At 52.8% G+C, this 27,582-nt stretch overlaps 1 protein-coding gene across 1 annotated transcript; it reads right to left on the bottom strand.

Moving 5' to 3' along the window:
- Positions 1–2,065: 2,065 nt before the first annotated feature.
- On the bottom strand, positions 2,066–27,582 carry OLFML2A (olfactomedin like 2A). Its single transcript, XM_033123818.1, has 8 exons — positions 27,384–27,582; positions 19,013–19,276; positions 13,971–14,078; positions 10,312–10,521; positions 8,213–8,456; positions 5,817–6,065; positions 4,565–4,750; positions 2,066–2,947 (listed from the first exon to the last, which is right to left on the bottom strand). The coding sequence occupies exons 1-8, from the start codon at positions 27,477–27,479 to the stop codon at positions 2,343–2,345; spliced, it is 1,962 nt and encodes a 653-aa protein (XP_032979709.1). The 5' UTR covers positions 27,480–27,582; the 3' UTR covers positions 2,066–2,342.

Genomic DNA, 27,582 nt, shown 5'->3' with positions numbered 1-27,582 from the left:
ACCTCCCATTGTTATGAAGATGCAAGAATATGCACATGGCATGCTTAGCACACTGTTGATGCTCAGTGAATGACACGGTTACATCACCTGATTTTGAAACCTGACCCTCCACTTACCTGCCTACATGACAAATGCCTTAACTTCTTTGTGCTGCAGTTTGACTGTCTGTAAAATAAGGAAAATAACTGTGCCTACCACAAAACCACATACAAGGGTCTGAAGACAGAAGGGGCTTAGTGAATGTTTAGAGGCTGCAGCCAGCATCATCTCCCCCAGAAAACAATTTTGCTTGTCCTTTTTCAAAATCGGTCCATTCTAAATTTCCCTTTTTTCAGACTAATGGAGAAAGAGGAGCCTGAATACTTCTCACATGGTTGGGCTGTGATATCATGAAAGACAGTCTTGTAATACCCACACCCAGGGTCAAGGGAAACGCAGCCCCCTGAAGAGCCTGTGAGCAGAGCCGGTGGCTGGCTGGGTGGGGGAGTCCACCACTATGAGTCAGACTTTCCTTGGCTGGGCGTCATCATTCCCCTTGATTTCAGGGGTGAGTTAGAGCTTAAACAAAACGTCACCTGACAATACAAAAATCACCTGACAATACAAAGAAACATATTCTGCACCAAATGCATTTCCTCATGCTCTTAGGTATGCAGCTAAATTTCCTAACGTGGCAGCTGGGTATTCAAATATACAGACATCTGGGAGCTGGCATGGGGACAGAGTGAGGGGAGCAGGGTCTGGGGGTTGTGTAGGGATCAGCAGTAAATACCCTTAAGACGTGTTGGGATGGCTTGGGTGCTGGGAAGTCGACTGTCTTCCCAGGCAGAGCTGCCTCTGTGCCAGGAGAATAAAAGATCTAGACAAAGGAGATTGCCTGTGTCATGTTCCCAGCATGCCCCAAGCCACTTTCTAAACTTTTCTGGGCCTCTTTCTCCTTCGGTGAAACGAAGTGGGACTGGAGAACTTCTTCCCAGCTGTAAAAATACTGTCCAAAGCAGATGCGAGGCAGGCTTGAAGGTCTTGTCCTCTGGGCTGCCTGGGTCTGAGGCTCCAGGGAGTCATCAGCAGTGCAGGTGAGGTGGCCCACCTGTGCAGCCTCAGTCCTGAGTCCTGGACTCGGGCAGCCCTGGCACCGACATCTCTGATGCCAGCAAGAGCTCTCTGGCTGTTTCTAGCAACCAGAAGGTCCAATGCCTCCTTTGGACCCACCTGCTCTGATCCCGGCCCGCCAGGCTGCTGGGCCATCCCACCAAATGACCAGGTCAGGCTGACAAGGAAGAGGGAACCTGCTTCATCCTGGCCTCACCTTGGCCTCGGGCCTGGGTCCTTGCTCATGGCAGACCTGAAGGTATCCCTGAGTGCATATAGGTTGTGGGTTCAAAGGCCCAGAGAGAAAGGACTAGGTGGACCCCAGGCCCCAAGACTCTGGGAGGGGCTGGGGAGTAGTCCCATAGCCTGGGTATGTGCCCAAAGCCAGCACTGCTGGGTGGAGAGGAGCCTCGGGGCCAGGCCCAGCTCCCCACCCTGGTAGAGTCGCTGCTGGCAGGCAGCTGCCTGCAGCCTTCTCAGCTGCTGCTGCAGAAACAAATGATGGCCCTGATGAAGAAGAGAAAACAAAAACGAGTACAGAGGGAGGGGGAACTTGGAATGGGGGCCGGTATTTTTTCTCGGGGTGTGGTTTCTGTTCAGTGGCTGGGTGACCATGGAGGTTTGGAATGTGGTTGGACAGCGAGTAGGGTAGGGTGGGAGGGCTGGCCACAGGCAAGGAGCAAGGACATTAGCTAAGGAGCCTGAAGCCCAGGGCTACCAACAGCTCAGCCAGAACGGGGCCTGTGCAACACAGAGCCTGGCCTCCACCCACCATTGGTCCCAAAGGCCTCTGGTTTTGAGTAGCCCTGGGAAGGGAGACCTAGTGGAGAGAACGAGAGAAACTAGGGGAGAGAAGAGAAGGCTGGAGGTAGAGGACAGCATGGTCAAGTCTCCTGATCTGTGAAACAGGGCTCTTGTGACAGCATGGCCTGCCTGATCCAAACTGAGGTTGTTTAAGCTAGGGACGTCGGAGCCTCCGTGTGCCCATGTTAAATGGGCTTACCTATCTCTACCTTTAAGGGTGCTCTTGGGAAGATGAAGTGGGTCAGTGCATATGAAGCTCTTGGCACAGTGCTCTGCAAGTGAAAGGACGACTGATTATTCGACTGGGTGCTAAGGAAGCTTTACGCCGGTTACGCCACGTGCCTAGCACCTGGCCCCGGGCCGGCCCCCCTATAAATATTTGCTGATGCAGTCCCTGTGGGGAGCCCCGTGCCCACTGCCACTCTTCTCCTATGAGAGCGTCCCGCTCAGACCACAAAGTGCAGGGTGTAGGTGAGCTGGTGGCCGTTGTCCCAGGCGTACAGCACCCGCTCCTTGGGGTTGTAGTCGATCTGCGTGGTGTAGGCGTGCTCATTGAGGAAGGGCAGCTGCGGGCGGGCGTCGGTCCCCGTGTGCGTGTCGAACGCGTAGGCCACCTGGCCTTCCCGCTGGTTGTACGTGTCCACCGCGTACAGGATGCCGCACACCAGGAAGCAGTTCCCGTAGGAGTTCCGCCGCAGCCGCGTCTTCCACGTGGTCTCGCGGTGCACGGAGAGGTCGCCGGGGTCCAGGCGGCTCAGCACGATCACCTCGGGCTGGGCCCCGTCGCGGTCATCCACCGCGGGGTAGATGACCCACAGGCCGCTCTCGTCCACGGCGAAGTCGATGTCCGAGTGGCCGCGCCACTTCCAGGGCGTGGTGTCCTCGTACACGGCGTCGGGCAGCAGCGCCCAGGAGGCCACAAAGCGCTGGCGCAGGTCGTACTTGATGATGTTCTTGGTGAAGGCGCGGTTGTAGTAGAAGGCGCCCTGGTACACCACGTGGCCCGTGCCGATCCAGTTGTAGGGCAGCTTGTACATGTTACTCCAGCGGCCTGTGTGTGGAGGGTGGCTCGTCACACCGCAGCCTGCCCGGCAACCCCCAGCCCACCCAGGGACCAGCGAGGCCACCCAGGGCTCTCGAATGGTCCAGCAAGCGAGGTACAATGGGCCTGGAGCTGCGCCAATCATCTTACCTCGTCAGACCGGCCATGAAGGAGGGACTTGATTATCCCATCTGTAATGTGACAGCATGACCTGCCTGATCCAAACTGAGGCTATTTAGGCAAGGGACGTTTGTTGTCTCTCTGAGCCTCAGAGTGCCCATATGTTAAATGGGCTTACCTATCTCTACCTTTAAGGGTGCTGTTGGGAGGATGAAGTAGGTCAGTGCACGTGAAGCAATTGGCACAGTGTTCTGCAAGTGAAAGGATGATTATTCCTCTGGGTGCTAAGAAAGCTCTACACCGGGTACGCCGTGTGCCTAGCACCTGGCCCCAGGCTGAGGAGGAAACAGGCTCAGAGGGTTCCAGGTCACCCAGTGATGGAATGGCACAGCCAGGATTTAGAAACAGGCGGACACCAGCCCCTGTGCTTTGTCTCATGCTGTTCCTTCAGTCTGTACTGCCATTCCCCATCTTATCTGCCTGGGGAATGCCTCCTTATCTTTCAGAACCCTCAGCCAATGTTATCTCCTCCAGGAAGCCTTCTCTGACCTCCCCAGCTTGAGTGAGGGCCTCTCCTCTGGCCGCTCATTCCCTTTGTCCTGGCACTTTTCACTGGCTTCCTCTATGCCAGCCTGTGAGCTGCTGGAGGCAGGGACCAGATCCACGTGATCTGGCAGAGGAAGGCTCTAGCTGTTCCACCTGTGACTCCACAGCTCTTAGGGTGAGTCCAAACTCTTTCATGTGGCTCACCAGGCCTGCCTCAGCTGATTGTCTCATTCTACTCCCTCTCCTCCCTTCTATGCCACCATGTTTCCTCTCATTGCCAGGCCTTTGCACACACTGGGACTTCTGCCTGGAACACCTTTCCCTCTCCCGTCTACAGGAGCCTTCTTCCTCCAGGGCTCAGCTCAGCGTCCCCCATCTCCCAGCAGGCTTCCCACAGCTCCCTAAGCTCTCCCTCTAACACTGTATTGAAATTGTTTCTTTAAGTCTCTGCCTCCCACACAAGACTGTGGTTTCTGGAGGGTGGGTCACGTCTAAATGACCCCTTCCCCCCAGCACCCCCAGATCTGATAACCACAGTTCTATCCTTCCCTGCCCAGACCTGCAGCTCCTCTAAGGCCTGGGGCCATGCTCACCTGTAAAACAGGGTGATAACCCTCACCTCCTGGAATTAGGAAGATAACATGAGCTGACTCACACAGGGTGATTAACACATAATAAGCACCAGTGGGAAACTCTTAAGTATTGTTTCCCTTGACAGTAAGTTATGAGGGCAGGACTGCGTCCATCTTGTTTGCTGGGGCATTCCAGTTCCTGGCACAGTGCAAGCACATAAGGGATGCCCCCAGACTCCCGCTCTTAGGGTGCCTGACTATTTGCAGCGAGGCTAGGCTGAGGAAGAATGGACTACAGGAAACTGCAAGGCAAGGAGGGCCAAGTCTCCATGGGGGATCCTCCCCAGGCCACCCACCCTGCCCCATTTCCATCTCCAAGGTCCCCGACCTTGCTTGAAGTTTTCCAGGTTGCGGAACTCCACAAGGCTGTTTCCATAGTAGTAGTTGGTGACGTAGATCCTGTCATCCCGCGCGGTAGGGTCCTTCATCCAGGCTCCCTCATGGCGCCCATAGCTGTGGTGCTTCACAGGAGGGTCCACGGCCCGGAGGGTGCCCTCACAGCTGGCCTCTCTGCCTGCGGGCAGCGAGGGGTGCAGCATTTAGTACCTAGACCCACAGGCCTAGGAACCCTATCTGGGTCTAACTTAAACCACTCCTGATGTTTTGCTGGCAGCCTTTTGTTTTTTCTTCCCTCATAATCAAAGCAATGTCTGATCATTGTAAAAAACACAGAACATTCAGGAAAGGAACATGGAGAAAATAAAAATCATTCAAAATTCATTATCTAAAGAAATTTTTTAACATGTTATATTTCCTTCCTTTTCTTTTTTCTTTGCGTGTATAGTCATGTAGACATACTTTAAAAAACCCTGATTCTTCTGAATATAGTTTTATGTATCCTGTTTTTCCCCTCCACTCAGCAATTTCTCATACCATTAAATGGCTTTTTAATGATGTGATTTCAAGATTCTACAAGGCCACCAGACAGCTGTGCCCTTGAATTTATTTAACCAGTCCCCTCACTGATAGACCTTTAGGTTATTTCCAGTTTTCTGACATTAGAAATAGGCTGCGAGGAAACCAGTTAAGCTGCAGCTGTTATCCACATTGCTGATGGATCCTTAGGAAAGATTTCTAGAAATGGAGTGTGCTCGGACCAAAGTAGGGGATGGTTGAAAGGCTTGCAATCATGGGTAGCCAAGACGCCCTTCAGAAGCATGGGCTTGAGGATTTGTACTGAAAGGCACAGGCCAAAACCACAAACGGGGACATAAAAACAGGGCCAGAGACTGGGCATAGGAAGTAAAGGAGTGCAAATAGTTGTTGGTTTTGATGGCGTTCTAGGTGACTTTTGAAGAAGAATTTGTTGAAAATACTACCTGTTTCACTGTAAATGTCATCAAACTTTTTCTGTAAAGGATCAGACAGTAAACAGACCACATACTTTCCCCCCATGTTCTTTTTTTCTTTTTTTTTTACAACCCTTTAAAAATGTAAAAACAGCTTGAGGGCTGTACAAAAACAAGCTGCAGGCTGGATTTGGTCCACGGTCTGTAAAATGGGCTGTTGTGACAGCATGGCCTGCCTAATCCAAACTGAGGCTATTTAGGCAAGGGTCGTTATCTCCTTGTGAGGCTTACCTTGGCTGGGGACTTCTGGGCGTGAAGGCTGGGGACTTCTGGGCTGGGTGGGCAGGGGACTGGTGGTGGGGGTGGGGGTGGGGGTGGGAGTGGGGGCTGGGCTCGAGGAGGGGGTGCCAGGGGCTAAGTCCGCTCCCTCTGAGGCCCTGGGCCCATCCTCCTCTCGCTCCGCTGAGTTGGGTTCAGGTGGCCTGCCCTCCACTCTGGGTGGCAGCTGTTCCAGCCAGGAGGTGCTCTTGAGGGTGTTGTCTGTGGAGAGAAGACCCGGAGCTCACATCCCATCAGCACCTGTTTCTCCCCAGGCCCACTGGACTCCCAGCTCTGGGGCGCTGGGGAGTGAAAAGCCTGGAAAAGGGGGCTTCAGGTCAGCAAACCAGCTCTGAGCCCCCTGTGCGAGTGGCCTCGGCCAAATCCCCTGCCTCAGTGGGCCTCAACTCCCCCTTCTGTGAAATGAGAGTCATGAGGCCCACTGCATTAGGCTGTTGTGTTGATTAGAGGAAAATATGTAAAAACCTTTGCAGGTTCTGGCAAATATGAGGTGCCAAATATGAGACCCCTTTCCCTCCTAAGTGTCAAACACCTTGTACCAACTCTTCCATTTTCTGATTCAATCCCAGGATACAGAAACCTTTCTCCCATTTTACAGACTTTCTCCTGGAACCCAGCCCCTGGTTTCTCTCACCTAGTATTTGACATTTTAAGCAGGGAGGGGCAGGTACAGCCAGCATCCCGTTACTTCCAGACGCAGGTGTCTGTTCCTCTCTCTGTCCCCTCACCTCCCATCTCTTGGCTTTCTTGGCACCCCTCCCCCAACCCTGCTGGCACGGGCTTTGCCGACAGGACTTTTTCAGCATCCATGGGGCCAGGTTTGAGGCCATTTGGGTCATCCCTGACCCACACACTCTTTTGGGCTGGGATGGATGGCGTCTGGGTAGGGAAAGCAGAAAGACTCAATGCCACACAGCAGGGGACAAAGACTCCTCAGTTCCAGGGACAGAGACAGGAAGGGGTCTAAGGCGGGCTCTGCAGCCTGCTGACCTGGGTTCTAGTTCCACCAACTCTGTGAAACCTGGAACCAGTCACTTCACCTTTATGAGCTTGTTTCTTCACCTGGATCAAGTGCAGCGCCATGTGAAAGTATTCAGAGAACTGTGATGGCAGCGACAAAGGAGTGCTGCTGTTGTTACAGTGATGGGGACCCCCAGAGGTACACCAAGGCCCCTTCACTCCAGGACAGTGACTTGATGTCTTCCTGTTCTCTCCCTGCTGGGCTTCCTCTTTGCACAAAGGTTTAGCCAGGCCCTGCTGTGGGGCAGCCCCTGGAGTATCTCAGGAATGGGGGCACACCCTCTGGTCGGGTGTGGGGGGGCTGGCTTCAGCAGCCTGTCAGGGCAGGGGGCTTGTTCCCACGGGTCTCACTGGCAGAGTCAGATGCCTGCAGCTGTTCTTGGGCAGTGTCCCAGCCAGGGGTCAGAGGCTCTGTGCCGTGGTCAGGCTGAGCTGGCAGGATTCATGGTCAGGAGCTGGCAGCAGGGGCTGGGGGAAGAGGCCCCTGAGCTCCGAGGCCAAGAATTGAGGGGGCTCTGGAAGGAGACAGGTCCCTCACAATTCCACCGCCCAGTCCCCTTGGACGTGGGCTGGGCAGAAGGCCTCACAGGAAGAGGTAGTCAGAGGACTCAGAAGGGGGAGCAGGCTTGGGACACTTCTCAGGGACACTGATGGAGAGCGGGCATCTGGGGAGGGTCTCAGAGGAAGAATCAGGAGCCATACTCTTGGGGTTGGCCCGGAAATTTGAGTACTCTTGGAACTTTGTCTCATTTCTCAGTTAATTACTTTGCAGCCCTTTACTGTGATCCAGGAGGGGGCTGATAGGTGTCCATGGGCTCTGGTTTGGGGAGATAAGAAGTGGGAGGTGCTGGAGAGGCCATCCATTCCAAGGCCAGTCTGGAAATGGCGCCACGTCACGTCCCAGAACGCTGGCCTGGCTGCGGCCCCTGCACTCTGCCGCCCCACCTGTGGCAGCTGCCTGCTCACGAGTATAGCTTTGCCCACTAGATTGTGAGCTCTGGGAGGTATGGCAAGTACACAGTGGACCTTCAGCAAATCTTTGAATGAAGGAGGAAAAGCTCAGCGAGGGTGGTAATGGCTGTGAACACTGGAAAGGACCTGAGTGGCCCATCATGTTGATTATGTCATTTCATCCCCAACAACCCCACAAGGGAGAATTGTCCCAGTGTGTACATGAGCCAAGGGTACCAACAGGTAACCAGTGGAGCTGAAATCTGGGGCTTTCTGACTAGAGAGAAGACCCTGGATCCCTGTGGGGGATCCTTAGGGTGTGGCCATCCACCCGGGAGCCCCCACTCCCCAAGGTTCCAATCCCTTCCCCAACTCACCAGCCTCGGGAGCTTCCTTCCGGCCTGCCTTGTAGTAGGTGATGCCCCGGATCACAGCCTGCTGCTGGGCCAGGGCCCGGGGCTTGGCTGTGGGCTGGGGGAATCGGCCCTGGCCGCCCTCCTTCCTCACCTTCTCCACCTTCAGCAGCTTCTCCTTAGGAGCTTTAGGGAGGGCCCTGTCTACAAAGCTCTTCTGCACGCTGCCATACTTGTTGCTGTCTTTGCCTTTCCCTCCAGCTGTGTCCTGGGAAAGAAGAGAAGTGTCAGACTTGGGGGCTGGTTAGAAGGGATATTGTGGGGGGGCCATGGAGGCTCGGCACATGGGGGCTGGAAGTGCTCACGTTGCCCCAGGCCCTACATCCCAGGTGCTCATGAAGTCAGAGCTTTCCTCCCATAGTGGCTACATCCGCCGCTGGGGCGTGCCTCGTTTCCCCACTTAGCTTTCTGGCTCCCTTGCTGGTTTGAAGGCCAATCTGATTGGTGAGATTCCTGTTTCATTTCCTAACCCTGTACATTCCCACAGGGTTTGGCTAAAATGGGAGGTTGACTATTAGGGGAGGTCAGCTTCTCCTCTCTGTCTCTCTCTCTCCTTGGTCTTTGTTTGTGGGCAGAGAAGAGGTTCTCAGGCCCCAAGGCAGGGTGACCAACTCATCCCAGTGTGCCCGGAACGTTCCCAGTTTTAGCACTGCAAGTCCTGCATCCTGGGAAACCCTTCGGTCCCAGGCTGACCGGGACAACTAGGATGGCTAGTCACCAGGGCATTGCCCTTAGGGAATGCAGTTTCTAACATTTTGTGAATTTTGTTCTTGTCACTTCTTTTAAATGTCTCCGATGCTGGCTTGGCACAAGAACACAGGGCCTGTGACGTCAACCACTGTTAGGCAGAATCTCCAGGAGATACAGCAAGTACAATATTTAGGCCTCTACATGATTCATTTGTGCCTGTGGAACTGGCATGAGAATCAGCAGGAAGCCAGCTCTGGGGCCAGGGCACCAGGCTTCCTCCACGCGCGGTCGGCATCTAGGCGGCCCCAGCTGCGGACGCAAATAGCCCCATCATCAGAATGTCAGCAACTGAGGCTGAGGGGTGGAGACGAAGAGCATGGATTTGGCAGGCACACACACTGGGTTCTGGTCCCAGCGCAGACACTCTTTGCTTGCATGACCTCACTCCATGTTACCGCATGTGCCAAATGGGCGGTGAGCACCCCTCCTTGTAGGTGGTATGGGATGAACTGAGGTAGTGTCTGTGAGCAAGTCAGGTGCAGAGCAGGATTCTACGACATCAGCTCCCTCCATCCCCGACTCACCAAAAACTAAGGCCACTGTGGAGGGTGGTGTCCTGCACGCGGGTGACTGGCCAAAGGGGCACGAGTAGGGCTGAAATCTAGTCTTGCCCCATTTGCCAAGCCACACACCCTGGTGTGTCTCATAGGAAGGAGCCTTTGTACAATTAGTCCACCCGAAGGGGGCGGGCACCTCTTCTAATTTATCTGCACAGAGGGAGAGCCTTTTCTGTAATTTGTCTGCTCAGAGGAGGGCCTTTGTCAAATTTGCACAAAGGAGTGTTATGTCAGGGGGCCTCTGCCTGGTGACAAAACTGCCGCTCACTTTGTGCTCTAAGCTGGAACATGGAATGTCTGGGGGTTTGCTGCAGTTCTCCACTCCAGGTTGAGCTGGGGAAAGTGGTGTTATTCTGCAGGGCTCCCTGAGGCATTGCCTGTCTGCCCTAGAGCAGGGGTCCGACCACAGCAGGGGAGGTTAGCAGTGGTTTGCTGCAGCAGAGCTGGTCTCCCAGGGCCAGGCAGGCAGGGTCAGCTCTACAACCCTGTTCCCTTGGGAACGAGAATTCTGCCCAACACCTGGCTCAGGGAACAGACCCCTCCACTGGATCCCCATGTCTGTTCCTAGCTCACCCTCCCAACAGTGCTCACTGCACAGTGCCCCCTGCCCGGCCATGGACTCTCCAGCTGTGCCAGCCCTCATCCTGTCTTACAGCCCCCAGTCCCACCCAGCTGGCCTTCAGGGCTGAAGTCCTGGCACCTCGAGCTCCCCAGCCCACCCACCTTCTGGCCTGAAAGTCAGAGCGACCTCCTCACCTGAGCCTTGCTACCAGGGCCGGTGGCTGGGGGAGCGGCAGGAGCTGTGGCCGCATCCTTTTGCAGCAGCTGGAGGCCCAGGCTGGAGAGCTCCTTCTTGATGCTCATCATGATGGCCGACTGGTTCTCATAGTGCTTCAGCTGCTCGCTGAAGTGGCGCACGCTCTCCCTCATCACCTTGTTCTCCTGGCTCAGGTTGGCCTTGATGCTCTGTGGGAGCGGGACCGGAGGTCTTTCCAGCCTCCTCTGACCACCTCCCCACCCCCAGCTTCTGCCATCCGGCTCTGCTGCCCCTTCTCCTGAGCAGGGCCCAGGGCTGTGGGCAGGGCCACCAGTGAGCATGGGTGGAATACAGCATGCTGCTAAGAGACCCTGTAGTGACGAATTTTTTACTTAAAAAGTGAATGAATGAAAAAATAGGTAATATATGTTCGTAGTACTAAATTAAAAAGACACAAACGGTATAAAAAATATGTCTTCCTCCCACCTTTGTTTCTCAGTGCCGACAACTGTTAGGAGTTTCTTGTCTTTTCTTTTTTTAATACTTTGCTTTTTCACTTGAGCCTATTTTGGGAACTCTTCCGTATCTGTACACACAGTGCCACCCCTGCCTTTTACTGACCAGTGAGTATGGATGAGCCACAGGGTAGTTAGGCAGTCCCTAGGAATCCATCATTTAAGTTGCTACCAATCTTTTGCTACTTTAAATTTACCTTCTAATTTCACAAGCAATACATAAATCTCTTCTTTTAATAAAATGCTCAAAAAATGAGACTCTTTAGAGTGTTGCCATGGGTGAGACTCTGATCCCTCCTGGTCGCGAAGTCCCTGACTTCTCTCCAGGATGGTGCTGGCTCCTCCCACAGCACTGAGCCCCACCGTTACTCCCAACTGTGCTCCTCCCGGGCTCATCTCCCTCTTGCTGAGGACCCTGCCTGGCTTTAGCAGCCCCCAGCCATGCCTTCACTGCCCCCCAATCTACCCCTGGGTCTGAATCCTGCTGGAAACAGATGGACTGCTCAGAACCGCCATGTTCCTCTCTGGGGATCCCCCAACCCAGGGATCCCCATCGCTGGGCCATTGCCCAGGCTGGCCTTGTCTATTGGGCAGGACTCAGGAAAGCTGGGTACCCTGGTATCAGACCCAGGTCCCCAAAGCCCCAGCAATTCCGTGGTATGTGTGGAATTTCTTTATCTGGGTCTACCTCTCAGCTAAAGCAGGAGAGAATAGAGTCAGATGCAGGAAGCACCTCTTTGCTGTGACCTCTTTGCCCTGGAGCATCAGAATTATGAGTTCAGAATTTCACTGATAGAAATTTTTACCAAGGAGAAGATAACCTAAAGGTGATTTATGTCCAGTCGGCCCTGGGTATGACCAGAGTCAGGGACCAAGGAGCAGCAGGCAGAAGTCAGACAGAGCTGGGTTCAAGATTTTGCTCTCTGCTTCCTGGCTGGGTAACCTGGAGCTAGTGACTTTACCTCTCTGAGCCGCAGTGTCCTTGCCTGTACAATGAGGGACTTGATCATCACAACAACCAAATATCAGGGTGACTGTGAGGACTGGAAGGGCTAAGGAACAAGAAAGTGCGCTCTTGGGGCCAGCCCGGTGGCTCAGGCGGTTAGAGCTCCATGCTCCTAACTTCAAAGGCTGCCGGTTCGATTCCCACATGGGCCAGTGGGCTCTCAACCATAAGGCTGCCAGTTTAATTCCTCGAATCCCACAAGGGATGGTGGGCTCCGCCCCCTGCAACTAAGATTGAACATGGCACCTTGAGCTGAGCTGCCTCTGAGCTCCCAGATGGCTCAGTTGGTTGGAGTGCATCTTCTCAACCACAAGGTTGCCGGTTCAACTCCCGCAAGGGATGGTGGGCTGTGACCCCTGCAACTAGCAACAGCAACTGGACCTGGAGCTGAGCTGCACCCTCCACAACTAAGACTGAAAGGACAACAACAACTTGACTTGGAAAACAGGCCTGGAAGTACACACTGTTCCCCAATAAAGTCCTGTTCCCCTTCCCCAATAAAATCTTTAAAAAAAAAAAGAAAGAAAGTGCGCTCTAAACTAGATCACAGGGAAGACAGAGGTCAGACTGTACAAGCAGGTCTCTCAACCGCGGCATTACCAACAGTTGCCAGAGGGCTGTGTTGTGGGGGCCGTCCTGTGCACGGTATCAGTAGGACGGTTAGCAACATCCCTGGCCTCTACCCGCTATGAGCCAATAGCATCCACCGCTCACCTCCCCAAATTATGACAACCAATAACGTCTCCAAATACTGCCAACTGTCCCCTGGGGAGCAAAATCGCCTGTGGTTAAGAACGTCTGCTGTGAGGGAAGAGAGCAGAGGGGGCCAGCTCCTCCAGGATGAGGCTGTTCTCTCTACCTCCTCCCAGGTTAGCAAAAAAAACCCCTTTTTTAACTCATGGAATTATCATGTAGTGAACAGAAGTAAAACACAGATAATGCAAAACAGAAGATAATTTAAAAAATCATTTCTTTGTGGCTGTGGAAATAATTTCTGATTTCCATGGATTCCCCGGTCCAGCAGATGTACCCTCCAGATCGTCTGGCTCATAGTTATGTGAAGTGAGTTAACACTTCCTAAGATTGCAAAAGGAAAGGTCAAAGGATAACTGCAGAGCCGGCAACAGGAGAGCCTGGCATGTACTAGGTGCACAAGAAATACTGGTGCACAGTAGAAATTCAACAATTATTACCTTTCTCCCATGCTGGCACTGGCCTGGTACATAGATACTCGCCAAATGCTTTTTGAATAATTAAAAAATATTCAAAATTTTAATAAAGGTTAATAAAGGTTAACCTTTATTTTAATAAAGGTTAATATATTTTAATAAAGGTTAATATTTTAATAAAGGTTAATAAAGGGTTAATCTCCCACCCTGGGTCACAGGATGCCCAGGTGCCCCCTCCCTCTGAAAAGGAAGCTGGGAAAGGAAGACCCCTACGCCTGCTCCTGGCAGCTGCATATCCCAGGCTCCCAGCAGCCCAGCAGAGGCCGGATACAGGAAACAGGCGGAGGCCAGGCTATGCCAGCAGAGATGCAAACCTCAAACCTGCCGCCTGGATCCCTGTGCTCACCCACCTCTGTCTCTGTCCTTGGGGGACTGTCCTGGTTGCCTGCCCAGTCCTCCAGCACAGTTGCCCTGACCAGGAGAAGACACTCGGCACCTCTGCCTCCACTCTAGGTGGGTACTAGGACAGCCATGCTGCCTCGAGCCTGGCCCCAGTGGGTTGGCCAGTCCTGCGCCATGCTGCACTACCCCAGGCTGGCACCACTCACGTGGTATTTGTGTGAATGGTGGCCCCGGTGCTGTGCAATGTGTGGGTCCTGGTCTTGGTGAACTGAGGGCACCTGCAAGTTCCAGCCCCCCCCCACCTTCATAAAAACCAACAGGTGACTCAGTTTCTCCACTCAGCCTTCTGGCTTCCTGCGGGCCCTCAAGCCCCAGTCAGAGCACTTCCTCACTGTCTGGAACCTATGGACTGCATCTCCCTCTCCCAGCTCCCCGCTCGAGTCCAGCTTTCAACAGCCACCAGGGTCAAGACAGAATTACCCAGGCCCCGTCGGACACTGCCCTTGGCCCCCAGCTGGTAACCCAGAGGCTATCAGCCTGGCCTCTGGCTGCAGCTCTGCCCTTACCTCTTCCAGCGTGTTCATCTGGGAGGCCACCTTGTGGACGTAGGCATGCACTTTCATCAGGTCCATGCTGTACAAGGCGCCCTCCAGGAGATCCACCATGGACTGCAGCTGCCCGGGAAGGGTGAGGTTAGGGAAAGGGCAGAGCACAGGGCACAGCACGAAGGGTGCCAAACTCCAGAACCCCAGAGCCTCAGAATGGCCTGCGTGGGCCCTCAGCACCCACTAGACCCAGCCCGTTAATAATCACAAGAAAAACAACAGTCCGTGTTTTGAGCACTTACCGCGTGGCAGGCACTATACTCGCGGCTTTAATGAGCTCCTTAATTCTCACAACATCCCTACTAGGTGTGTAGTGGACACCAGAAGTGCTCCATCCACACCCCCTGGGGTCCTTCCTACTGTTTCTCGTGCCCATCCACGTGCCTCCCTATAACAGCTGGCATCTGTGACTCTCTTCAAAGAGTCACTTTGTCCTCAAAGTGCCCGGGAGTGTAAGTCCTCCTGGGTGGCCCTTAGGCAATGTCTGACTGGTGTAGGCATCTAAAAGCCAGCCCCAGTGGGACAACTGAGCTGTCATTCACACTCCAGTGTCCGCTGGGGCTGACGCTGGCACTTGGCCTGAGCCCACAGCCCTGCTGGTCTTCCTTCCCTTCCTGCCCCCATGTCTCCTACTTTGGTATCAGTTTCCCCTGGGAGCACTTCTGTAATAAATCACCTGCACAGGAATCACTCGCTTCAGGGTCTGCCTCTAGGGACCCAACTGAAGACAAAGTTTAGACAACTTTTATCTTCATTATACAGACTGGGAAGCTACAGTTTAGAGAGCTGAAGTGACTTGCCCAAGGCCACCCAGCTGTTCAGTGGTGGAGCCAGGAGCAGAACCTGCTTTGGTTAAACCCAAACCTCTTTCCTATCGTGCTTTACTGCTCCTGTCTTGTGTTCAGATGGGAAAAGAGAGGACAAGAAAGGGGGAGGGGCTTGCACAACAGGTCAGTGGCAAATGCTGGATCTCCCTTGCCCAGCTCAGGGCTCTTCTCTATAGTGCCCTCTTTCCCTGTCTGTCGCACCTCATCAGGATATGACGTTTCCCTCCAGATGGCTAAGATGCCAGCGAGAGTGTCAGGAACACCTTGGCACAAGGGGCTGGTTGGGAAATCAGCTTCCCCTGGCTTCTCGGGCAGGGCAGTTCCTCCAGCCCACCCTCCAGCATGGCCCCAACCCCAGCCCTGCAGCGATTCTCAGGGCCTGAGCAGGCCAGTGCTCCTGTCTGGCTCTGGCCCCGTTTCCAAAACAGTTTTACTCCCACTCTCCCACGGGTGTTCAAGCTGTTTCCAGCCAGAGAGCTTTTCTCTGAGTAGATGTTAATCTCTTAAAGCAGAAAAAGGGGGTAGTGGGCTCTGATGGAAGCAGGGGTAGGGCCTTGAGTCTTCTCTGTTCCCCTACAACCTTGCTCAGGTCTCAGGTTGCACAGTCCCTGTAGGGCTCTGTGGAGCAGTTTGAGAACCATGCACATAGATTCTCCTGTGCCTCAGTTTCCTTCTCTGTGAAATGGGGCAATAGGGTTGTGGTTAGGAGCAGTAATGTCTGGGCAGGGCTCAGCACAGAAAGGGCACACAGCAAGGGCTTCACGAATATTAGCAATAACAACTACTTAAGGGGGCGTGGGGGGCTAAATGGGATCCCTCCCGCTTCACTCTGCCAACCTTATGGCCACCAAAACTGGCTTCCCAAAGCATGGTTTTCACCATGGGTCTCTCCACTTCCTGTGGCTCCCCTCTGCCCATGTGTGGCTTCTCATCTCCTGAGCTTGGCATTTGTGCCTTCCTTGATCTGCCCCTGCTACCCTCTTCAGTCTCAGCAAATATTTACTCTGGGCCAGGCACTAAGGACAGTGATATGTAAGACAGAAACGAGGCTTCATGGTCCTTCACAGGCTGGCAAGGAGAGCAGAGAGTAACACAGAGGTGCCCAGGCTGGGGAACACAGACGGTACCACACAGGTGCCCAGGTCATTCACGACGACATGTGACCTTGTCTGGGAGTGGCTGTGGACTCGTAAAGTCTGCCACGGTAGAAGTCTGGTTTGAGCTGAGCTCTAAGGGAGCAAAGCTGGCAGGAGAAAGGCATTCTAGGCCAACGGAACAGCTTCTGCAAAGAGCTGGAGGTGAGAAGAGACATGATGTGTTCGAGCCGTGCTACTCGAAGTGCGGTCTGTGGACCAGTGTCAGTCCAAACTGCTCCTTACCAGTCCATGATAAAATCATTACAAAAGGTGAGATTAGGCTTTCATAGACTTTTAGAGTCATTAGAAAGAGCATTTTTTTTAATCTGTTGACTCTCATAGTCAAACACTGGACTTGTATTTTGCATATCTGTTTTTGTTTCATTTTTCTAAGAATTCATTTTTAGACTGTTTTACAAAAGTATTGGTTCTTGATAGATTAAACAACTGGTCTTTTACCATAGCTAGTTTGAGAAGCACTGTGTTAGAGACATTGGCAACTAGCAGAGAGAGGGCAGGGAGGCATCCTGTGCCACAGCCACTCCACTTGCTGTCACCCAGAATGCTCTCCTTTCTGTTCTGCCTGAGGCACTCCTACACATCCCTCAAAGCCCTGCCCTAATGTTCCCTCTTCCTCTGGGTTCCCATGGTTCCTTGGACATTCCTCTACCCAGCACTGATTACAGTGCCATTGTGGGGGTCAGGAGCTGTGTCCCCACAAGACGAGATTCCTCAAGGATGGGGCTATGAATAGCTCACGTCCAGAAGGGAAGGGAGCAAAGAGGTGAGAGGTACCCGCCTACAACCAACCTCCCCAAGAAAGGGGATCCAGAATCCCTTCCTTCGTACTTGGGGTCATGCAACTGAAGCCAAATCACAACTGGAGTTCCTAGTTTGAGGAGAAGGGCTAAGGTAGCCCTATCCCCCTCCCTCCGAGGCTTTCTCTAACCTCCTCTCCTGGGGGGCTGCCCACACAGAGCTGGGGAGCCAAGCCAAATGGGAGAGGCCTCAGCCGTGTCTCATACTGCCTCTGCCCCTTTCTCCTCTTGGGGTTCTATGGGTACCCCTCGAGTACGCACCCCAGCTCCTAGGGTATCAACCCCACACCCTACAACCCTACCTGGTGAGTCAATCCCACCACCACCCCATTCTCGTCCTATAAGGCTAAATGAAAGCTCCCCATAGCTGTGGTACACCAAAAAAGCCTAAGGGACAATAGGCTCCTGGCTAAGAGAGCTTCCCCGGGGATCCCTCCCCTGGCAAGGGAACACAGCAAAGAATTCCTGAGTTCAAATATTAGTGCTGCCAATTTCTTGCTGTGTGATCTTAAGCAAGTCACAGTCCCTCTCTGAGCCTTAGATTCCTTCACAAGTAAACCTGAGACCATAAGTTCCCTCTTCAAATGGTTGTGGCAAAGACTAAGTTAGCCAGCTTTTATGAAAAGGTTCTGTGTATCTTCATGTCCAGTAGTTCAGATCTCTTGCTTTTCTTCATGTCTTGCATACAGAGGCAAAAGTTGTCTTTGTTCCAGGCCATGTTGTACAATGTGCAGCAGCCTTGGAACATAGAGACAGTGTTTCCTTCCGGAGCAAGGAAGGTGTACTCAGTATCCATTATAAAAGATTTGGATCCTCTAAGTTGAGAGTCCTCTCTTGAAAAACGGCCCATTGTGCATGCAGGTATTCTCTGGCCCTCACTGTATCACCCAATGGGAACGGGTGGGAGAGTCAAGGTAAGAAAATGCAGATCCTCTGGCTGCTATGAATGATAAACTCCTTTGTCTCTGACCCGGGAGGCTGCGTCTTCTGCTGGCATTCATGAAACTGGCAAGCGAACTCGGTGGCTTACATGTAGGGCGATAGCTCAGTCAATTTCCCAGTCCTTATCACCAGAAAGGCAGAACAGACACCCCCATGTTTGGAAGAAATTATAAAAGAAAAAGATAGTCTTAAAAGGACCAAATTATCTGGTCCATTACAAAAAGGAAAACAGGACAGCAAGGTGGTTTAGAACACAGGCTTTGGACACAGTAGGACCTGGGTTCAAATCCCAGCCGCACCAAGGACTGAATTGAGCATGGTATGAATGGCACAGAGGTACCGGCTGGTTGTGGGGACTACCATCCAGCATGCACATGTCTATCCAAGCCATGGGTCCCTGGCATGGGGTTGTGTCTCTCAGGGGTGGTGCTTCTTTCTAATCTGCCTATGGTGTTGAGGGGAGGTGCAAGCACAGAATTCACGTGAAAGTATGGTATATGAAAAAGCATGTCATTATGTGAGCTTGGGCCAGTGACCTAACGCCTCCAGACCTCAGTTTTCTTGCCTATAAAATGAGGACAGATTCTGTATTTCGCAGAATGGTTTAAGAATTTAGGGAAAATAATCTGTAAAAAGAACTTAGCACAACATCTGGCATGCAGGTGGTACTTGAATATGGGGAATCTTACTAATTAAAAACATTAAGAGGGGCCGGATGGCTCAGTTGGTTAGAGCGTGAGCTCTCAACAACAAGGTTGCCAGTTCGATTCCCGCATGGGATGGTGGGCTGCAGTCCCTGCAACTAAAGGTTGAAAACAGAGACTGGACTTGGAGCTGAGCTGCACCCTCCACAACTAGATTAAAGGACATCTACTTGGAGCTGATGGGCCCTGGAGAAACACAGTGTTCCCCAATATTCCCCAATAAAAAAAAAGTCTTAAAAAAACAAACATTAAAATGCCACAAAATTAAAAAACAATTTAAATACTACATAGAGGTGCCAACAGATGAACTGGTTTAGGTGAAATACAGGACACTGGACTAGATGGTAAGGGTGAGTGCCATTCAGGTAAACTAGCCAAAGGACAGTGCCTCCATCATTTACTGGCCGCATGGTCTTGGGTAGGAAGCCTGTTTCCTCACTGTGAAAGGGACGATAACAGCAGCTGTTGTAGAGTTTGTGGACTTCTCACCGTAAGGACAGCTGGAGCCAGCCCATGCTAGGTACCCACGCGGGAGCTGTTCCCATCCCCACTATCAACTCAACCCAGAAAGTCTACCTTGAGGAGCTCGGGTGCCTGCTTCTTGAGTTTCTCCATCTTCCACTCGTTCTCGCAGGGGTTGAGCGAGGAGGGCGGCGCCGTGCAGGAGCAGCGGCAGTCGGTCCCTGAGCTCACGGTCTCTACGGTGTAGAAATCCTCCACTCGTGCCCGCCCACTGCGCACGCGGCTGCACGCGTCCTTGCTCAGCGGTCGCATGATGCACTTGCAGCGGCAGTCGGAGCCCTCCGAGGTCATCCGCACCTGGTCCACGTCACCGAACACCTGCAAGAGGGGTTTGGGTGAGCCACAGGCCAGTGCTGGGGGGAGGGGTACAGAGGAGAAGGCGAGGAGAAGGAGGGGACAGGTAGCAGAATCCAGCCTCCCTGTCCTCTGGGGGTACCGGTAGAGGCCAAGCAGCCCTTACAAGGAAATAGGGGCCTTCTAATAATAATAGCAAATAAAATAATTACTGCTGTGGAAAACAATTTGCTAGTCTTCAATAAGTTAACTTAGAATTACCAGCATGGTGTCAGGAGGGTACTAGACTTACTGGGTGGAATCACTTTGTAAGTTATATAATGTCTAACCACTATGCTGTACACCTGAAACTAATATAACATTGAATGTCAACTGTAATTGAAAAATAAAACATAAAGTAGGGACACAATTTTTTAAAGTACCATATGACCCAATAATTCCACTTCTAGGTATATCCCCCCAAATAATTGAAGACAGTTATTCAAAGACTTGTACATAAATGTTCATAGCACGATTCACAATGGCCACAAGGTGGAAACACCCCAAATATCCATCAATTGATGTATGGATAAACAAAATGTGGTACTTCCATACAATGGAATATTATTCAGCTATAAAAAGGAATGAAGTACTAGATATGCTACAACATGAACGAGCCTTGAAAACATGACGCTAAATGAAAGAAGCCAGACATAAAAGGCTACATATTGTATGATTCCATTTATATTAATACCCAGAATAGGCAAATCCATGGAGACAGAAAGCAGATTAACGGTTGCCAGGATTTAGCGGGAGGAATGGGGAGTGACTGCTTAGTGCGCCTGGGGTTTCCTTTTGGAGTGATGATTGCACAACATTGTGAATGTACTAAATGCTACTGAATCGTATATTTTAAAGTAGTTAAAATGGTAGATTTTGTGTTATGTGTATTTTACCATAATAGTAAAAATGTGAATGGAGACCTTTTACTGGGCACTTACTACATCCAAGGTTTCACATACATCACACCCCTTAATAATACCTGTGTATGGGGAGGGGGTATTGTTATCTCCAAAGTCCTTACCATGGCCTTCGAGGCCTATGTGAGTTGACACCCTCCCCTCAACCCTTCCTCTTGCCACCCTTTCCTTCCCTCCACTCCAGCCTCAGGGCCTTTGCCAATGTGGTGCCCTCATCCTGAAACCCTTATCCCCACAATTCCCTTGGCTTAGTCTCTTACATCCCTTACACATCACCTCCTCCAAGAAGCCTTCCTGGGCCACCCACCTCCCATTACTCTCTGTCCCCTTATCTACTGGCTTTGTTTTTCTTTATTGTACCTATTACCATCTGAAATATTATATCTGTGTTCACTTATTTTTTTCTCCCCTCTACTGAAGGCACCATTAGAGGCAGGGATTTTCTCATTCCCTCCTATATCCCCAGAACAGTACCTGCCTGGCCTGTAGTAGGAGCTCTGTAAATAGGTATCTGATAAATGAGCCTGCATTTTGCAGACACGCGAGAGCACAGGGCTAAGAACCTTTCTGTGCCTATTTCCTCGTTTGTAAAATGGGCTCCTGCCTTGTGGAATTGTTGTGAAGATTAAATGAGTTAATATAGGTAAAGAACGAGCCTAGCGCATAGTGAGAGTGTCTTATTAATACAGCGAAAGAAACAGAGGCTCCGAGAGGTGAAATCACGTGTCCAAAGTCACACAGCTTTGACTGGGAAGATCAGGCTGTGGCCCTGACTTTGGATCAAAAGCACTGGTCTGTGCCGCTGTGTGACCTTAAACAGGTTACATAACCTCTCTGAGTTTCATTCCTCTGGTTAAATGGATTACTCTCCATATCCAGCCTTCTTGTGGTGAGAATCAAATGAAATAACGCAACCTCCATTTAGTGGTTGCCCCCCCCCCATTTTTCCTTCAATCCCTCCCTGGGAGCCACATACCCAAGTATGCTAGCTGTGGTCACTGGTCACCAGGGGCAGCAGGACTTTGTGCCTTTAGGAGTCAGCTCAGTGAGATCAGTGACAGGTGCCAGGCTCAGTCATACCCTGCAGCCTGCCTTGCCCTAACACACCCACTGGGCTCTGGGAGCCCCAACCAGCCATACCCCTAGCTGGCTCAGCTAGCCCACCCCGAGCTCCAGAATCTTGGGAGATAGCTCTTCATGGCTCAGTCAACAAAAAAACACCCCAGGCCGCATGGCTAGTCAGCTGTTGCTGAAGCTACCAAGACACAACTGAGTTCCGGGCTTTCTGCCAAGCCCAGCACCCATGAGTTAAATGGATTAGGGGTCTCCGAGCCCTGTGGGGAAGGGCTGTAGGACTCCCTGTCTGCTCCAAGCCCTCAGACATCTATTTGAGCCCCTGGCCTCTGTCAGACTCTAGGTGATAGGCAGAGGTGAAGAAGAAATAGATCAAGGTACGTTCTTGACTTTTTCAGCCATGGGAGAAGCCGGAATAGTGAGCTTTGAGAGCACAGAGAAAGACACCCATGAATTTTCCTTGGAGGGCATCTTTAAGGAGAAGCAGGGCATTCCACAGAGAGCAAATGAGTTATGAAAGACAAGCAAGGGCCTTGGAGGAGGTTCACTCTGGCTGGTGCTTGCAGGGAGCCTGGGGTACTGGAAGTAAGGCTGGGGGTGGCAGGCCGGGCTCGTGGAGGGCCTGAAAGCAGGCTGAAGATTTTGGCTTCTCCTGAACATGCTGGGGTGTCATGGAACGGTTTTAATCGGGGGCCAGTGTTAAATCAGCATCATGGGAAGTTCACTCAGCAGCTTTGTGGGCAGATGGTGGAGGGAAGCCTGAGATGCAGAGTCCAGGGCGGAGATATTTATTGAGAACTCACTGAACACTGGGGAAGTGTAGGGCCGTGGTTAGGAACACAGCCATGGGCCACCAACAGCTGTGTGCTCTTGGGTGGATGACTTAACCTCTCTGTGCCTCCATCTCCTCATCTGTAAAATGAGGGTACTACTAGTGCCTACCCAACAAAGGGCTGTGTGAGGACTGAAAGATGGAAGTCCAGGAATACGCTGAGTCCAGCACCAGGAGCACACACTGTAGTCCATATATTGTAGCTGTTACTACTATCACCAATAATCCTAAAAGGGGGTTGTTTTGTCGATTGTTTTTCTCCACATGGGTGCATTGGTAGATATTCTTAGCAGTATCCTACAGATGAGGAAACTGACCCTTGGAGCCATCAAATGACTTGTTCAAGGGCCCCAGTGGGACAAGGAAGGTGGGGAAGGAGACAGCTAGTAGTGGAAGCTTTACAAAGTGTATTTGGGGCACTGCGGGGCACTGCTCCCCTGCCCGGGAACACTGACAGCCATGCTGGGGGTCCTGAACATTCATTCCTTAGATCACTAGGGCCTGAAGCCTGCCTTCTCTGCGAGACTCTTGGGCCTCCTTCCCAGCTCTGCTGGGACCTCGAGCCGCGTCCACCCACTCCCCCAGGTGGGGCTAAGAGCCCAGTGGGTGGAGATGGGTGTGTTCTGGTGGCCAGGCCAGAGAGGCCTCCTCCTTGGTACCCACCCATCGTCCCAACACCCTCTCCCACCAGCAGCAGCCTCCGCATCAGACTGCAACATTCCTTCCCTCCTCAGATGAGGTGCTATGTCCTGATGGGGGCGGCCAGAAGTTGGAACAGCGCCTCTGCTCCCAACCCCAGCTGCCAGGAGCCCCGGCAGGGCCCTATCTCCCGTGAATACTACGTCCTGTGGTGCTTCGATTGGAGGAGGCAGAACGACATGGTGAGGAGCCAAGCCTAGACTCAAATCCCAGCTCCCACATCTCCCTGCCTGGCCTTGACCCCCGTGAGCCTCAGCTTCCTCCTCTGTAAAATGGGGAGGACAACAGTCCTTTCCCCATACACTTGTCCTGAGGCTGAAATGAGTCAATATATGCAGAGTGCCTGGCACCAAGCCTGGCACAGAGTAACTGCTCTCTGAATGGCACTTGCTATTCAAGTCGCTGCCGACAACCCTCCCTCACGCTTGCACATCATTTTGTACCCCTTTCTTTGCTCTCGCCACAACCCCATCTTAGAGAGGAGACATCTGAGCACCAGAGAAGACTAGGGGCTTGCCCAGGGTCACACAGCACAGCCTGACTCCAAACAGGATTTGGTTTACATGCTTTTCCTCCCGTGACCACCCATAGTCACCAGGCAAGGGCCTCTTCACCAGCGGGGACAAAGAAGGGGGCCCTGGGTTGGGCTATGGGGGAGCATAGGACCTGGGGCTCCCACTCGGCCTGGCCTACCCTGCCCTTGGCATGAGGGCTGGAGTTGCTGCCAAGCAGGAAAGTCCCTGCCTCAGCTCCCCATCTCTCCCTGCTGCCTCGCTGAGCACACACTGCTGCCAAAGCCCCCAGAAGTGTGGGTGGATGGTGTTTAAAAAGGTCTCTAGGTATTTGCAAGGAAATCCCACAATGAGATGGCGAGAAGACGTACTTGAGATTTTTCTGAAGAGAGATGGATAAATCTGGTCAGAATTGGGAAGAAACAGACTGAAGCTGTGAAATGTTCTAGAAATGGAACAGGTTCAAATTATGTCACCTTGAGGCTGAGTCTTCCCTCTCCTCTCACGGCCAGCCCAGACTCACTGAGAGGCAGTTTCCATATCCTCCTGCAGGCAAAGTCCTCCCTTACCTCCCACTACCAGCTGGACACCTCCTCCTGGATGCCTCAATCCACCCATAACTGGATCCGGCACCTTCTCCTACACCTGTGTCTGTCTACCCTCCTGGCCACCCCAGATCTGAATCTCGTTACTCTGGACAACCCATCAGTCATGATCTTCCGATTCTTCTTCGGAAGTTATTTCCCATCTCTCTCCCTTGCTCTCCACTCCATGGCTACAGCTTGAGTTCAGTCCGCATTAACTGCTACCTGGACCACACAGCAACCTCCTCTCTGCAGAATCAATCTTCCAAAAGCTCCTCTTTGGTGATCTGTCACTCTCTTGCTCTACAAACCTCCATGGCTCCATCACCTCCATGAGTTCTCAGCTAGGGGATGTGCCTCAGAATTACCTGGGGTGCACTTGGAAAGTGCAGGTGCCTTGGCCCAACTCTACACCCCTTGAGTCAGACTCTGAGGCTCCCCAGGTCATCTGGATGCCCACTAAAGGCGGAGAATCCTGGATTCTCCAAACTCCTCAAGCTCCGTCCATGATATTTGAGCATCCCCACCCTTCCTCTTTTGCCCCTCAGTGTCCATGTCTGTCAAATGGGGAGGGCCCACTGAAGCCTCAGAGTGTTGGCAGGAGGGTTGTGTAAGATCCTGTAGTAAGTGCTGGGCATGGGGATTGGCACGCAGGATGTTTCTCAGGGCTCAGTCCTGGGTGTGCCAGCCAACGGGAATGCTGGGGAATACCTCCCCTGCAGAGAGACTCTCCCCGTGCATCCCTTGCCTGCTCCGGATCCTGTTTCCAATTACACCCACAGGCGGAAACTCCCGGAGCAGAGGCACAGCAACACCTAAGCCCCCCGGGGCCAGCCTGGCCTGGAACATCTGATCCAGCCTGGGACCCCATTTCTTGCTTACGCTAGTCCCTCCTGCTCCCCTGGCCCAGTTCCCTTAAGTCTTGGCTTTTTCCCTGTCCTTGCGCCCTGATCAAAAGTAGGGCTGACCAAAGACCCCCTTCCCACACATGAATGCATGGAGACGCCAGCAGTCCTTTCACAGATAGGGGAAACTGAGGTAGAGATGGGTAATTCTCAGCCACATTCCAAGGACACAGAACGAAAAGCAGGTTCCCAGAGGTCTCTGGTGCCATGCCTAGGTTTCATGTGGTTACCTGTTTGTCCTTCCCAACCTCCATGCTGGGCAGCCCCTTAGAAATGCCAGAGAAGCTGTGAACTCCCTCTCTCATTCCCCAGGCTGGACAAAGCACTTCCTTACATGGAAAGTACAAATCCTGTTTCGGAAAGACCTTGCTATAAACACGAAATTAACACGCTGAGAGAGGAGCTGGCGAAGACCACCAAGTTCTGTGGGGAGCGCTGGGATTAAGCTGCCACTGCACCCCAGAAAGTACTGGGCAGCACCGGAGGCTGGGCCTCCTAGGAGCAGGAAGCCTGAGGAGGGGCCAGCTTAACCCATTAAAGCCCCTCTCCCAAGGGCTCCCCCCAACCCAGGAAAATAGGACAGAGAGGCTTGGAGAGGAAGGAGGATTGTTATGCAGGAGGGAGAAGGTGATAATGAAAACAGCTCTTTCTGCAGAGCCAGCAGGAGTCCGGCTGTGCTGAGGAATGCGGAGTAAATTCACCCATTACTTGATTTTTATTTTTCCCAGCTGGCAGAAGCAGTGTGGGGTGGGTGGTGTCTGGGGGAGGGCTGTGCTGAGTCCCCCAGCTGCTTCATCCTCCACATTCGAGGATGTGTCTCCCCACCCCACCAGCCCCAGCTTGCCCTGGGACAACTAAACACACACACACACACCCCCAACCTAGCAAGTGTTTGGCTGACTCACTACATAAACAGGGTGTTGGGTTTTCTTTGTCTTTGCTTTGTTTTGAATGCTAGCCCTCCCCCACAAGCTCTACAGCCCTCTATATGCTCAGAGGATGCCCAAGACCAATAGTCCTCACAGCTGGGGACATCAGAGGGGCAAAACAATGATCGGGTTATGGGGGTGGTGGTGGTGGTGGTTCTGCTCACTTGTTCCCATACCTGAGCCACGTCAGGGAATCCTAGATGGCCCTATATGGAAAGGAAGATGGGAAGACATTGTTTTTCAAATGGGGAAACTGAAGCCCAGAGACAGGCAGTGATTTGTCCAAGTCACACAGCCAAAAAAACAACAAAGGTTTTTTGATTCATAAGCCAGCTGCCTCTCTACACACCCTAGTTTCCCCATCTGTAAAATGGGAATGATATTCATTCCCTTCTTGTCAGGACTGTAGCACATGGTCAGGACTGCGGCCCACTTGTTTTCATACCCTGAGCTGAATCTTCAGGCTGAGGGTCTGCCAGTGTCCACTGCTCATATACTTACCATGTGGTCAGTGGCTCTGCCCTTTACCTTCTAGGGCAGCCTCCCCTTCTACCCAGGAAAGAGGCTGGAGAGACATCAAGAGAAATCACTCCTTTGCTCTTATGCTCCATGTGCAGGGGGCCCTACCTCCTTCCTGTCCCTCACTATAACCTCAGTCCAGTTCTCATCCTCACTGGGTCATTTCCAGAACACCCCGAAGGGCCCCCTGCTCTGCCTGACCCTAAGTGCTTGCTTTCTCTACATTCCGGGTTCCCTGTGGTGAGATTTCATTATCACGGTACCATTTGTTGGGTACCTACCAAGTGCCAGGTTAACATTTTCCAGGCACAATTTCATTAATCTAGGGATCATCAATGTAAGGTGCGGGAACTATTACTGTTCCTGTGTTTACAAGAGAGGAAATGGAGGCTCAGAGAGGTAAAGACCAGAGGTCGCCCAGCTGAGAGGTGGAGGTGGGAATTGAACCCAGGTCTGCTAGACACCAGAGCAGATCCTTTTAGCCACAACTGAAAACAGCTCAGGTCATTTCTGGAGAGATGGTGACCTCCAGAGGGTGCATCAGATAGATCCCTGGCAGGCAAGTGGCCAGTCCAGCTGGGTTCATTGGGAAAGGACTCTGGGTCCCTGGCATGGCCTGAATGCCTTAAGCCAGGGGCTGCTGCAAACCTGGGAGTCGCTGGGTAGCGGTTACCCAAGGGTCTGCCCTCACGTGGATCAGCCTTCCATGGAAATTGAGCCAGATCTCCAGGCTGCCTCTGCCCAGCGCTCCTGGGAATCCCTTCCCTCGGCTGGGGACTGCATCTTCTGTCCGCTCCCCCGCCAACCTTTCATTGCCCCCTCTCTCTGGCCCTGGGTTTCAGGGCTGACCTCCATGCCGCACTGGACTGGGTCCCAGCGCCCCTTCTTCAGGCTCCGGGTCCCAAGCACCACTACCATCTCCAGCGCTTCTTTCCTCACGCGCTACTCTCCCCGGGTCCTGACTCCAGGGGCTTCCGTGTGAAGCCAGATGACCACTTTACCCTCTCCCGGTCCTTCGCTCCCGACCCCGCGCACGCTTGGCGCGCACCCCCAGCCATAGCGCCCCCTCGCGCCGAGCTCCCCGCGGAGCTGCTCCCGGGTCCGAGGGCCGAGAGTACCTTACTGTCGGCGCGCACAGAGCCGACGCGGAGCAGCAGCAGCGGCAGGAGCAGGGTCAGCCACCCGGCCCGGGGCTGTAGGGTGGCCGCGGTCATGGCGGGGCGGGCACGATGGGGACCGACAGCCAGGCGCAAACGCTGGGAAGCGCGGGCCGCACTGCAAACTCTGTGCAGCCGCCAGCAAAGCCTGCGCGGCACG

Source organism: Rhinolophus ferrumequinum, chromosome 12 (assembly GCF_004115265.2).
Source record: "Rhinolophus ferrumequinum isolate MPI-CBG mRhiFer1 chromosome 12, mRhiFer1_v1.p, whole genome shotgun sequence".
Classification (NCBI taxonomy): Eukaryota; Metazoa; Chordata; class Mammalia; order Chiroptera; family Rhinolophidae; genus Rhinolophus; species Rhinolophus ferrumequinum.
Note: the sequence above shows the minus strand (reverse complement) of the source record. Positions and strands in the feature narration are given on the sequence as shown.

Bases quoted from the DNA above. Each gene is read 5' to 3' on its own strand.
- OLFML2A (XM_033123818.1), bottom strand. From the start codon at position 27,479: ATGACCGCGGCCACCCTACAGCCCCGGGCCGGGTGGCTGACCCTGCTC. The intron at 14,079-19,012 runs GTAGACTTTCTG...CTTCCCGGGCAG, and splicing joins AGGCACCCGAGCTCCTCAAG to CTGCAGTCCATGGTGGATCT. The intron at 6,066-8,212 runs GTGAGTTGGGGA...TTCTCTCCACAG, and splicing joins GAAGGAAGCTCCCGAGGCTG to ACAACACCCTCAAGAGCACC.